The sequence below is a fragment of the Microplitis demolitor genome, chromosome 8, assembly GCF_026212275.2.
Source record: "Microplitis demolitor isolate Queensland-Clemson2020A chromosome 8, iyMicDemo2.1a, whole genome shotgun sequence".
NCBI classification, from domain to species: Eukaryota; Metazoa; Arthropoda; class Insecta; order Hymenoptera; family Braconidae; genus Microplitis; species Microplitis demolitor.
In genome coordinates, this window is record NC_068552.1 from 13,772,201 (window position 1) to 13,786,132 (window position 13,932).

The 13,932-nt window shown below is 28.1% G+C and overlaps 1 protein-coding gene across 1 annotated transcript; it reads right to left on the reverse strand.

Annotated features, from left to right (window-relative positions):
• Positions 1 to 317: 317 nt before the first annotated feature.
• On the reverse strand, positions 318 to 12,216 carry LOC103573249 (toll-like receptor 6). Its single transcript, XM_053741571.1, has 7 exons — positions 11,875 to 12,216; positions 10,355 to 11,350; positions 9,963 to 10,275; positions 7,238 to 8,780; positions 2,759 to 3,302; positions 2,371 to 2,683; positions 318 to 1,773 (listed from the first exon to the last, which is right to left on the reverse strand). Exons 2-7 carry the CDS (start codon positions 11,338 to 11,340, stop codon positions 757 to 759), a joined length of 4,716 nt encoding a protein of 1,571 aa, XP_053597546.1. The 5' UTR covers positions 11,341 to 11,350; positions 11,875 to 12,216; the 3' UTR covers positions 318 to 756.
• Between the last annotated feature and the right edge of the window lie 1,716 nt (positions 12,217 to 13,932).

Consider the following 13,932-nt stretch of genomic DNA (forward strand, 5'->3'; position numbering starts at 1 on the left):
AATTAAAGATTTTTTTGGGCAAAAAAATTTCTTTTGCTACGAAATTTTTTCTTGTGCCAAGAAATCCTTTTTTTTCTGTGCATGTTCTATGAAATAAATTTATGAAATTTTAATCTATAATTTTTTAAAATTATTTTCTTAATGGTGACGAACATCTGTTGATGAATTACAATATCTTTATAATCAAATTATTAATACATTATTGAATATTTTATCAATAGTTTTACTGATATTTATATATTTAAATGGTTGTTCATTTAACAATAACAACTCGCATTAATAATTGATTATTTATATAAAAACATCATTGTCTTGATTACATTTTTATCGTTATTAAAATTTTATTGTTACTAATTTAAAAATTAATTCAACATATTGTGTATAAATTATAATACAAATTACGAAAACTTTGTTTCGATATTACAATTTATCTGAGTCTATAAGTATAAAATATATACAAAAATTATGTATGTACATCGGTCACTCCGAATACTTAGAATTAAGTATCAACCGTATTGGCTATCACTCTTTACGTTGGGTGAACTTGCTGAATCTAAACTTAATTAACAATTCAATGGCAATAGAATCACCACCGCTTCATATATTATCTCTTAGGCGTATCATATGATATCGTAAATCTATGGTTTGAATCAAATAATGGTTCGGATACTGAAAGTTCTTCAACATCAAATGACATCCGTGATGATGAAATGAATATTAATTCCGATATTTGTGGCTTTTTTTTAATTGATAATTTTAAAAGACAATAGCAGACACTAGTTCATTTTTTTCGTTGGTGATCTGAATAGTTGGACGATGAATTTCATAAACAGATTTTTTTTTCTTAAGCTCATCTTTGGCCTTAGGACAGTGAAATACTAAAAAAACTCCGCTGATAATTCCCAAGATACCAATTACGATACAAAGACCAATGACCCAGGAAATAGTCGATGGACATAATTTATCTAGAGCCATTGTAAAAATAGATACGTTAGTTCCATCGCAGGTGATTTTTTTTAACTCGGGAATTTTCTCTTCCATTACTTGAATAAAACTAAATAAATTACGTGTAGCACAGTTACATTCCCATTCGTTACCATGCAAACTCAGACTTTTAAGTTTTTTTGAAGTTCGCAGTAAGTCTAGTACTTTTTTGTCAATTCTTTGTAAATTATTGTGGTCTAAATACAGTTTTTCTAAATTATCTGATGGCAAGTCTATTGTAATTTCATCTATTTTGTTGTTTGACAATGAAAGAACAGTGGTATGATTGTACCCAATTTGTTTTTTTGAAGGAATTCTCGTCAAATGATTACCAGTTAGATTTAATTCAATATTCGATCCAGGGAGCCAAGGAATAGCATCCGGTGCTTTATTGAGCTGACGGTAAGAACAATCTACCAACAAAGTTTTGTCTTCTGGTCTTATTGTACAGCTGCAGACCGAAGGACATTCCCCAGTAATATTTTCCAAGGGTTTATCTAATTTACATATATAACTATCAGTCTCAGTTTCCGGTCTACTGCATTTAAATTTATCAATTGCTGATTTAATCAATTCATTATTAACATCCTTATATTTTTCTTCTAAATATATTCTCATTTTGTACAACTCGCAGTTACATTCCACAGGATTGTTTTCAATGTTTATAAAAGTTTTACGATTTTCATTGTATTTACTGAAAATTTCAATTGCTCTATAGTCAATTTTATTTAAGTCATTGAAGGATAAGTCGACATATACTTTATTAGATAGAAATTGCAGTTCTATTTGCTGTAACAATTAATGAAAGTTTTATTATTTTAATTAATAAATAATCATAATAATAACGATTTGATGGTGAAGTCACTACACGACAGGTTTTTTTTATATTTGTTATTAAAGGAATCACAGTTTTCCTCGTCTAATTGACAAAGTATTTTTTAGATATTATGCTTCGCATGAGTGATTAGATGTGGACTAATAATTTTAGTTTTTACTTCATAAACATCTTGCAAATGGTCTGAAGTAGAATATACTTACATCAACTTTACTGATGAGCCCAGCAAGTATGTTCGGGGCGAAATCATTTAATGATAACATTTTTAAGACTTGGATTTTATTTGATAAATGTATGGTATTACAGTGCGCATCACTAAAATTATTAGTCTACATGTAATCACTCATGCAAAGAGTAGAATCTAAAATATTTTTTATCAATTAAGTAGATAAGGAGAGCCGTTCCGATTTATTTAATAACAAATAATTAAAAAAATAACAATAATTTTATGTAAATTTGAAAAAAAAAAAATAAATAAAAATTATTTATAATTTTAAATAAATATAATTATTTTTATATTTCAAAATAAAGAAATTTAAATTTAAATTTACCCGCACTACAGTCAGATGATTATGACTTAGATTTAAAGTTTTTAAATTGATAGCAAAATTCCAATCTGCAAAAATTTCATCAATATTGTTGTAAGCGAGATTCATATCTACCAAAGTTTTTTGAGAAAAATGAAATGGTGATATTGAACCAAATTCACTTATAAATCTATTTGATTTCAATGCTAGATAATTATGAGAAAAGTCTACAGTTCTAAGATTATGCAGACTTTGAAATGCGAGTGAATCAATTGTTCTCATATTATTATGACTCATATTCAAATAACTCAATGATGATAGCCCGGTAAAAAAATTTCTGTAAATAAATAAAAATAAACGAAATTACTTATTATTTAAAAATAATCTTATCAAATAAACATTGTCTAGTTACCTGCCAAGTGACGTTATATCATTATTAGATAAGTCTAGCGACTCTAATCTATTCAAAAATGGAAATGCGTGATCAGAATCGAAGCTATTTGTCGAAAGATAATTTGAGCTAAGATTCAAAGTTTTCAAATTATCGCAATCGCTTAGTAATCTATTGGAAATAGAGGAAATTTTATTTCTAGATAAATCTAAATATTCCAAGTTATAAACTTGGGAAAATAAATCATCGGGGATATTAATTGCGTTGATATTTGCAATTGTTATAAATTTAATTAAATGTTTAAAATCTTTGTAGTATTTCAAATTATATAAATCAGATTGATTGGATGGATTATTGCAAGTGATGATTACGTCTTCGGGATTTTCATACTTTGAAGATATATCTAGATTGTCAATAATGCCGTAATATAAGTAATACGTATCGCTGGAAGCAATTTCACAGGTCTGACAATTTTCGCTTCCTGGGCAATTTGAAGCCCAGACTGAAGATGTGATCAGTGAAACCAGGAAAAAGTATGATAAGCCGCAAGCCATAATTATAAAATCTGAAAATTATTTAGTTAATTAAATAAACTCAAGTATGCCAAAAAGAAACGATTTCTTGGCACAAAAAATTTTTTCTCGCCCCATGAAAATTTTTGTTTTTAATTGAGAATGGATACAATTTCTTATGGCAAGTAAAAATTTTCTTGGAACGAGTAAAAGTTTTTTGCAACAAGAAATCCTTTTTTTATGAGTTATTGTACATAAGTAATAAAAAATATTTGTTTGGTAATTTTGAAAATGAGAAATAAAAATAAATTTATATTAGAGAGTTATTAAAAATAATATTAGCAATTAGAGTATTTATTATTTTGCCTGAAGTTCCCAATAATTTAAACAATCATGAAAATAAACTACTATATATACTTTAAAGATCAACGATTCAGATAAAAATATAAGAATAATAATAAAAGGCCGTATAATTGCGTTAAAATATTTTAGACACGTCATGTCATAGAAAATTAACATTTTATGAGTGTTACTTTAAAAAAAAAACCATTTTATAATGGTCGTATCTTTTTTAAATAGTCCTGATAATACATAGGAAATTTAAAATAACAATATGACCATAATCGCTTAAAACAATATACAGAAGATTTACAATGATTAGGATTTCATGGAAGTTCTCAAAGATTACTTCAATTAGCTAAATCACTTTTTCTTTCTATTAACTTTTTATGTCTATAGTAAAAAAAAAAAACTAATTATCAATGGACATGAGTAAGTTGTCATTTATTTATTATTTAAAATTTTCATCTCTATCTTTACTTAGAACTTTTTAAAATGATTCATTCTGTCGTTTTAAAGTTTGAATTAAATAATAATACAATTATTGTTTGAATTAATAGCAAAATTTAATAATAAAAAAATTTAATTTTGTAATCTCAAAATTTTTTAAAATTTAAATTTGAGTAATTATGTAATATGAAGAAAAAAAAATATAGATAACTTTTACTTTCATTTTGGCAATTATTACATTTAATTAGAATAATTATGGCAGAAAATTTTCAAATTATTAAATTAGGCGGCACGACGTGTTTTTTTGAATTTTAATTTTGAATTGTAAAATTAAAAAAAAATGAATTAGAAATAATTTAATAAAAAATCTGAAATATATATGTATGAATATTTTTTCATTTAACATGAACTAAACTCAAGTTGATGATTAATTACATGACTAATTAAAAAAACAAGATTTGTTGAAACTGTAGTAAGCAAAAATTGTTTTTACCTTTTTTTTCTAGCTGTCAATAAAAATTACTAAAATTTAGTAACTACGTTCTGTTTATATCCTTCAGAGTTCAAATTAAAACCGATTGATGACATAAAATCAAAAATATTTTTACATGTGTACTTAGAATTAAATAAAGTAATACAGCGCACTCGAAGTGCTCGTGGAAGTTATTCGACGAAGACTAACTACGCACTCATACCAACTAATGAATCCCCAAACTTTCGGAGTCCCTCGACTTAATCGTCAATGAGGCATAGACGTAGGTATCTTTTCTACTAATTGTTAGCAAATTTAAGTTAAGTGAAAATGGAAAATATATATATATATATATTAAAGAAAACACTTTTGGCTACCTCAAAGTTTTAAGTCGACACGACACGTAAGGTCACAATGACTCATGAAAAATAAGACTATTATACAAAAGTGTAAAATATACATCTAGAATTGTAGACAGTGCAGCAAATATAATGCCAGTGTGATCCTACTGGCGACATTTGATATGGAAAAAGGACGATTCTAAGAAAAATAGACAATAAGTCTGGGCTTTAGAATTCGCAGTTTTTAATTACGTCATTATACTTCATGGATCGGATACGAGAAAGGGCTGATACACTGTAGAAACATTGCGTGAACAAGGACTAATTCCGGAGTGAATGCGGACTGAATGACTATGTATTTATATAATCTCCTCAGAGTAAAATTCACTCCTAAAGGGAGTTTAGTTTAATATTAAAAATTTGAATTGCAATGAATACAGATTTAAATACAATCGAGATTACACCGAATGACGGAGAGAATTTGGATTGAAATAAAATCCTTAATCATTCCGAATTCACTCCCGATTTTTTACAGTGTCAATTAAATGAGTTTTTTTATTTACACTGTGCAGAAAGAAGGCTACTAAATTTTAACTAATGCATAAGGATAGAAGTACTATTTGCGGCCACTGTTTAATTTTTGGACATTTAATATTTTATTTTAATAAATGAAAAAGTATAAAATAAAATTTCCATTGTAACAGTGACATGAGTCTTTGTACATAATTTAGAAATTAATTATTTCTTTTACGAATTATTTTATTTATATTTTTCATGTGTCAAAAACTGGCCTTCAAGTGGCCAAAAACTGTACCTCTACCCTATCTCTGACTCAAGAATTAAATTAAATAATTATTTTAATTAAGGAGATACTGTATTTTTTTAAATTAACTTTTGTGAGAAGAAAGTTAATACTTACGTTTATCGTCAATATGACAATTTTCAGTGTAAAGAAAATTTTTTAAATAATAATAATAATAATCCATTTTTGGAACAAAGATATATACATATATATTTTTTATTTAATTATACAAAATGAATAAGTACAGCAAACTAAATAATAATTACATTAATATTTTGGATTACAACTAATTACATAAAGAGATATGTACATTTTACTGAATAAGTTATTAGGCTACGAACACAAACATGATATATAAGTATATCCTTCAAATAAATGGAGTTATATGTACATAAATAGAAATTATGTTTATTATAACGCACAATATATATCTAATTTATTAAAGTATACAAATAAAAATTTTTCTTTTATGACTTAATAGATGTCGCATTTAAAAATCAAGCGAGAGCCATATTTTTAAAATAATGAGAGTATAATAATAAAATTTTAAATATTTCTATCGTATTCTGCCGCCATTTTATTTTGATTCACGATTTTTAATTTTTCTCCCATTTCTAATAAGTTATTTTTCAAATGTTTCAATTTACTGCGCAAGTAATAAGAATAATTAATAAATTATTAATGACAATAAAAACTTTCGAGTATACCTTTCAGTCTAATTAATATAATTATTAACACAAATAAATTTTAATAAAATTATTAAATTTAAATTTTGAAATTTCGCGCCATGATAGCGCTACTGCGTGTCACTGTATTCAACGTTCAAATTTTTTGCTAAAGTGGGGACGGTTGAAAGATCGCAAAATCGATTGCTTTGTATCAACTGGCGGTTCGATAGCAGCAGTCAGTATCATCGAAGACGGCAGTAGTAGTCCTGATCCTTCTTTACGTTTAAATTGAAACACCGTATTGCAGTTAATTTGCGGAATAATCCACAAAAATGATTGCTCATAGTAATTGATTAATTAAAATGTGGAGTGTTTGTAAAATTTTAATTATGTAAAGTGTCTGTGGTGTCGTTAAGTGTTAAGTGTTCAGTGCTAGTGCAAAGTGTTGCAAATTGCTGATGCTGATAACTTCCAAGTTCCTGAGCAAAATCATCTGGCATCGTCTGGTGGGAAATAGCAGTTAAGTGACGTTTTTTTAGCTGCAATATACTTGGAGCAATTTAAATTAAATCTCCAAGTGTATTAGGACACCCTTCTGCATATTATTCCCCCACCAAGGTTTGTTCAAACACTTGAGTGTTTTTTTTTTTTTTAATTTTTTAAATACTTATTTATCATATTCTGCCGCCATTTTATTTTGACGTACGATTTTTAGTTTTCTCCAATTTCTAATAATTTATTTTTCAAATATTTAAATTTACCGCGCAAGTAATAAGAATAATTGATAAGGGTACATTTCAAAATGCGTTACGCTACACCTGCTCGAAATTTCTTCGGTGTTTTCGGCGCGCATTACTAAAATTAATTTTTAAAATAGTTGTGGTACATTGGATTATCCAAATCCAGTAACATAATTATATAACTAAAATATCTGGAGTACATTTTTCAATCTTCTCGGTCAATAATTTTGATGTCTTATCATTATCATTGTTGATTTGTAAAGTCGGATGATGAGTTTTGAACACAGTCTTATTTTTCTTCACCAAACTTTTAGAATGAGGAAGAGCGTATCTCAATTTGTCCCAGAACCATGGGTCTTCCCACTGGACATAAGTATTCATATTGAGATACGCCTTCAATTCAGGATCAGCGATATCCGATGGCTGGATACCGCCATAAAGAATAACAATAACTCGAGCTCGTCCTTCATCAAGTGCTCGATTATGAGCAGCACGAAACTCCAATTTACCCCAGATACTGTCCAAATAATTTGGAGAAAGAACAATAATTATTCGACGAGATTGATCAACAGATTTTGAGATTTGTTGAGGAACCCATTCACCTGCTATCCAACTATGATAATTTACACAGAGTTTCAGTGGATTAGGTCCTTGTCGTAGCTTTGGAACTAACTCATATGCTATGAATTCTTCATCCTTGTGCGAAAAGCTTATGAATGCATCGAAAATTTTATTTTTGTCAAGCTCTTCTTCAGTAACAAACCAGAGACACAACTCATGAGCGTACAGCCATACTTTTATTTCGTGTTCATAATGACAATACCATACGAAAAGACTTCCAATAATTATTCCTATAATAGCGATTATGATACAAACATAAATTACCCACTCGAGGTTCAATAGACACAATTCCTCAGGAGTAATTTTAGAAATAGGTATTTTATTGTGGCCGTAAGTTATTTTTTGTAGTTCGGGAATTTTCACTTGCATCTTCTGGATAAATTTTAGTAAATTACGTGAATCACAATCGAATGCCAGTTTGTTATTATGTAGAGTGAGATTTCTCAGATGTTTTGATATCTGTAGTATCTCCAAAATTTCATCATCAATATTAGTTATATCATTATTGTCTAAATATAATTCTTCTAAATAGTTGAACGACATATTTAGTGGAATTTCACTTATTTTGTTATGTGAAAGTGAAAGAACAGTGACTTGGTTGTATCCAGCTTGATTTTTAAATGGAATTCTTGTTAAATGATTCCCTGTTAAATTGACTTCTATATCAGCGGAAAGGAACCAATTGATGACACTCGGCGCTACTGTAAGTTCTCGATATGAACAGTCGACCAAAAAACGTTGGTCTGCTGGTCTGACTTTGCAGGAGCAATTTTCAGGACACATTCCAATTTCATCATCTAATAATATTTTTTCAAATTCACAAGTATAAGTTTTGGGTGGGCTAACTTTTCCATTGCATTTAAATTTATCAATAGCCAGTTCAAATATTACGGTTGCGAAAGGCATTTTGTTTTCCAAAAATACCAAAGTATTGTACATATTGCAATCACAAATTAACGGATTATATTTTATATCCACGGTAATCAAGTTTGAATGATCTTCATTAGAAATTTCAACTTCTCCAAAATAAATCTGCTCTATTTTGTTGAAAGATAAATCCAAGTAAACATCTCGTGATACAAATTGAAGATCTGCCGTCTATAAGTAATAAAAAAATTATATTAAAAAATTAATCAAAAAATATTTATAATGAAATTATATCGCGGTACTAATCCCAAAAAGACTTATATTTATATACGCTCTTTTAATTTTAGCAAACTCTTGAAAAACAAAAGGGTACATACAAAGGGTATTTTTTTCAATGCCGATCGTTTTGCAGACTTATTTTATAACTGAAACTTGAAAAAAAAATTTTAAAAGCCCAAAGGGCATAGGGTAGAAGTAGAAGTAGCATTTGTGGCCACTGTTCCAATTTTTGGACAATTAATACTTTGTTTAAATTAATAAAAAAATTATTCAAAAAAGTTCCATTGTTAGTATGATAAAAGTATCTTTAAACTAGGGCTGTGCGAATCTTGTTCGAATCGAATCGAGTCGAATATCGAATGGTTCGGAAGATTCGAATAGTTCGAAATTTTTTCGAATCTTCAGTAAATAATATTATTGCATCTAAGAAATTTAGTATTTATGGTTTTATTAAATCAAAAAACTATTAGGGAAACCTGGGGCACGAGGGCCCCCTTCAAAAATTAGGTAAATTTTTTTTTTTTTCATTTTCCGTCAAGTTATGACCTCTAATGTTTTTATCATATTTTATACTAATATGTGGGGTAAAATGGACCACTCAAAAAAATTGCAACGAAAAAATGATTTTTTTTATTTTCCGTTTAGTTAATTTTTTCGTTACAATTTTTTAAGTGGTCCGTTTTACCCCACAAATTGGCATAAAATATGATAAAAACATTATAGAGGTAATAACTTGACGGAAAATAAAAAAAATGTTCTTTTTTATATGTTTTTAGGGAGTTCTTTCGAGCTATTTGAACCTTTCGAACTAATCGAACCTTTCGAACTATTCGAACATCGCCTTGAATAATTCGAAGTTTCGAGTATTCGCACACCCCTACTTTAAACACATTTAAAATTTCTAAGTGGCCAAAAACGGTATTTCTACTCTATAACTTAAATTATACGCCCTTTTGGATTTCAAAATTTTTTTTCCAATTTTTCATTTTAAAATAAGTAAATAATATGACTAGCAATGAAAAAAAATGATACGGCCTTTTGGATTTAAGCTTAGTGACTAAATTCAAAAGGGCACATAAAAATTTAAGTCCTTTTGGAATCAGTGACGCGATATATATATAAATTCAAATTTACCTTTAAAGAAGTAACATAATTATGACTGAGATTCAAAGTTCTAATATCAGCTGCTAAAATCCAGTCACCAAAAATTTCACTGATATTATTGTAGGCAAGATTTATTTCTTGTACAGATTTTTTGATGTAGTGAAATGGTGAAATTGAAATAAATTCATCAATATAACTGTCCGATTTGAGTGTCAAAAAGTTATTAGAAAAGTCGACGTATTTAAGACTTTCCAAATTGTAAAACGCACGTGGGTCTATTGTTATCATGTCGTTGTGACTCATATCCAAATAATTTAGTGATGATAAGCCAGCAAGAAGATTACTGTAAAAAAATTATAAACATAATTATTGTTTACTTTTTCAAAAATATTTTCAAAATTTATAAAATAATTTACAATTACCTGCCAAGTGACGTAATATTATTATTAGACAAATGTAGATTCTCTAATTTGTTTAATGACGTAAATGCTTTATCAGAGAAAAAAAGATTATTAGAAAAATGATTTGAGCTAAGATCCAAAGTTTTTAAATTTTTACAATCTTCAAATAATTCTCGTGGAATGTAAAACAGATGATTCGTTGATAAATTCAATTTTTTCAATCCAGTAGTTCCTAAAAATAAATCTTCTGGGAGTTGCATGACATGACTGTTTGTTATTTTGACTTCTTTTAAATTTTTCAAGTTTACAAAAAATTTATTGGGCAGCAAAGGAAGAAACTGAGCATTATTTGACAATTCAAATGATTCTAATTTCGTGTTATTGTGAAGTAACGTTGGGCTTAGAGTCGAAAAATCATTGTCTGATAAATCTACTTGTTTTAAGTTTGACAAAGGCTCCAATAATTTGGGGGAAATTTTCTTCAGTTGGCTTTTTCTTAACGAAAGATATTCGAGTTTCGAAAAACCTTCAAAGAAATCATTGCCAATGTTTTCCATCATGTTGTCAATCAACGAAATTCTACGGAGACTTTTCAAGTCTTTCAAATATTCTTTCGACAATGACGCAAATCCGTCACCAAATAAAGATGATTGTATCACTAATTTAGTGATATTTACATGTTTATATATTCTTCGAACTGCATTACTGATATCGGTCACCTCAGGAAATTTACATTGTAGAAAATTAACATTCAAATTATTTTTATTTTTTGAAGAATATGTCAAGTCTGATAACTGAGGCCAATTTGATAAAAATTTTGAGCTAATGACAGAATCTACGACATCCTCCAATAATATTGAAATTAATTTATTTTTATCAATAACACCGTAATAAATTTCGTGCGTATCAGCTGAAACTATTTCATAGTTTTCACATTTGTTACTTTCCGGACACTGTGAAGCCCACGCCGTTGTGATAAATAACAAGTATATTAAAAAGTTGTTCATATTTTTTAATCTGAAAATAATTATACTATTTAGCTTTAAAGTATTTTTGTAATTATATTTTTTTATTACAATAATAAATATAAATTGTTTTATAATGAATTCCTTCGAAATGACGTTCTTGAGAATGGAAATTATACTTAGAGTTTAAATACCAACAATCCTTATAATTAAGGCTCAAAATAATGGCGCCGCACTTAGTTATTGTAGTTAAGTTTTGCTTTTTTAAAAAAAAAATGTGCGCAATACGTTTAGAGCAAAAGAAAAAAACACAATTTTTAAGAATTTTTTCTTATCTATAAGTAAGTAAATAAGTCAAGATACAAAAATATATATTTTTAAATCTGTTAGTCATAAGTTTTCATTTAATATTTCTATTAATTTACGAAAGATAGTTTAAAATAATGTAATACCAATGATTAGTTATTTTTTCATAAGCAATAATATTTAGAACTTGTCAACAATTTTTGTATAGAAAACTATAAATTATATTTTCCATTTTTAATTTTTGAACTAACAAACAGTAAATTTATTTACCTTTTTTTTCCTTGTTAACTCCAATGTAAATTATTGCTGCCTTCTTGATGCTGTGTGTTGTTCAAATAAATTTTATATAAATGAAAAATTAATAACAAAAAAAAAAAAAGTCACTGATATTTTAAATTTCAGCCAAGTGTAATCGTACTCGATGTGCCTGGCAATGAGATTCAAACAAGACTGACCTATTAGGTATACCCGAATGCGATTGACCATTGACCGGAATTTACTAATAGTCCCAAACTCATTATCTACAATTTCTCCCACTATTCCAATATACAAATTAGTCTTTGTAAATCTCGGTTATTACTAATTCTGAAGCCATTAAAAATTTAAAATAAAATCTACAAACTGTAATCTCATTACAGTTAATCGGATGGAATTGAAATGAATTTCAGCTGTTCATAATTAAAATACAAACTGAAAAAAAAAAATGATAACCATCACTATCTTGCAATAGAAAATGATTACTATATTGTTTGTGATAATCATTATCATGCTTTTATATTAATCATTTTTTTCTCATGTACTTGAAAATCAGAACATTTTTCGCGTGACGAAAATAAAAAAACAAAATGATAAGTAAACAATCTACTGGATCTAATAAATTTCTGAAATGTTTTGCGTAGGTGCTAATATATCAACCAAAAATTTCAGCCACTCCCAATCACCCCTAAGTAAACTTTAAGCAGTCAAATTACATAAATTTTTCTTTTTCGTTCCGCGGAAAACGTTGTGATCTTCAAGTATAAGGGAGACCGGGGCAAGAAGGCCCATCTCAAAAATTAACCAAAAAATTAACCAAAAATTTTTTACAATTAAAAAAAAAAAATTTTTTTCAGGAGCTTCACCAAAATTTTGGTGAATTGAGTTAAAGTTGGACGAGAGTAAATCGACTTGATGGTTAAAAGCCACAAAGAATAATAATCGGCTTATGTGGGCCGTCTCGCCCCGATCTCCCCTATCTTTTCTCATATAGTAATATTTATTATTGCCGGCAGTAATAGTTACCATCTAGACAATAATGGATCTTATATTTGAAAAATTTGTAAATTTTGTCGTCTGAGATAGTAATGATTATCATTTCGGATGAAAATAGTAACCATTTTCAATAGGAAAAGTTAAAGTAAAAGACTAAAAATTTTTAAAATATAAAGATGGAAACAGATATTTCGTTGAGGTGGGAAACAGTATCATTTTTTTTTTCAGCGTGTAATATAAATGAAGGGTACTTGGTAGTCAATAATAAAAAAAAGTTAAATAAGTTGTTACAGCACATATATTCATTTATTATACGTAGATTGTTCATAGCTTATTATTCGTCTATCTTTTATAGCAACAGCAAGTATTACAGTATTACAGTTTGGTCAGATTAACAAACGTGATATATTATAATGTATTCGCCAATCTGCCGTAAATGTGACAATCATACGGTAAGTCCGGATGAACCGTATGAGTGACTGAGCCCCATACAAATACGGCAGGTTAGAGGATAGATGCCATTCGATCATCCGGACACGAGGGCGTCCATTTATAAATTTGGCCTTTTGGTATTAATTTTATGTATTTTCATATATTTATTATTTTTTCTTCAATTATTAAATAGTATTTTGTTTTTGTTTTTGTTAATTACTTATCTGGTTTTAAATTTTTTAGTGTTTTTATCAAGACATCCAACGGAGTCTACGGGATTAGTCGACTAGGTGCAAGAGCGCGTTTTACAAGCGCTTTTATAACACAAACTAATTGTCTGTATATCGGATATCACCTGCGACTCTTATCTGTTATTGAATTTATTATTTTCGCTCTTTACAACTTTTTTTTTTTTTTTTTGTATAGTTACAATATACTCTTTCACACTTTCTTACTTAATCATACTCTCATGTACACATTCCTTATTACCAAGGCATATACATATATGTCGTCAGCTTCTTTCAATCTTTTAATTTATTTCACTCCGAATTTAATTGACCCAAGCATCGCAACACAGCCCACGTGAGTCCCTTTTACACCTTATTACGGTAAATGCTTATTGAACTCTGATTTTACATTCAAATT

Excerpts from the sequence above, each read along its gene's own strand:
- LOC103573249 (XM_053741571.1), bottom strand. The coding sequence starts at position 11,340 with ATGAACAACTTTTTAATATACTTGTTATTTATCACAACGGCGTGGGCT. Across the intron at positions 10,276-10,354 it reads AATATTACGTCACTTGGCAG|TAATCTTCTTGCTGGCTTAT; the intron begins GTAATTGTAAAT and ends ATTTTTTTACAG. Across the intron at positions 2,684-2,758 it reads GATATAACGTCACTTGGCAG|AAATTTTTTTACCGGGCTAT; the intron begins GTAACTAGACAA and ends ATTTATTTACAG.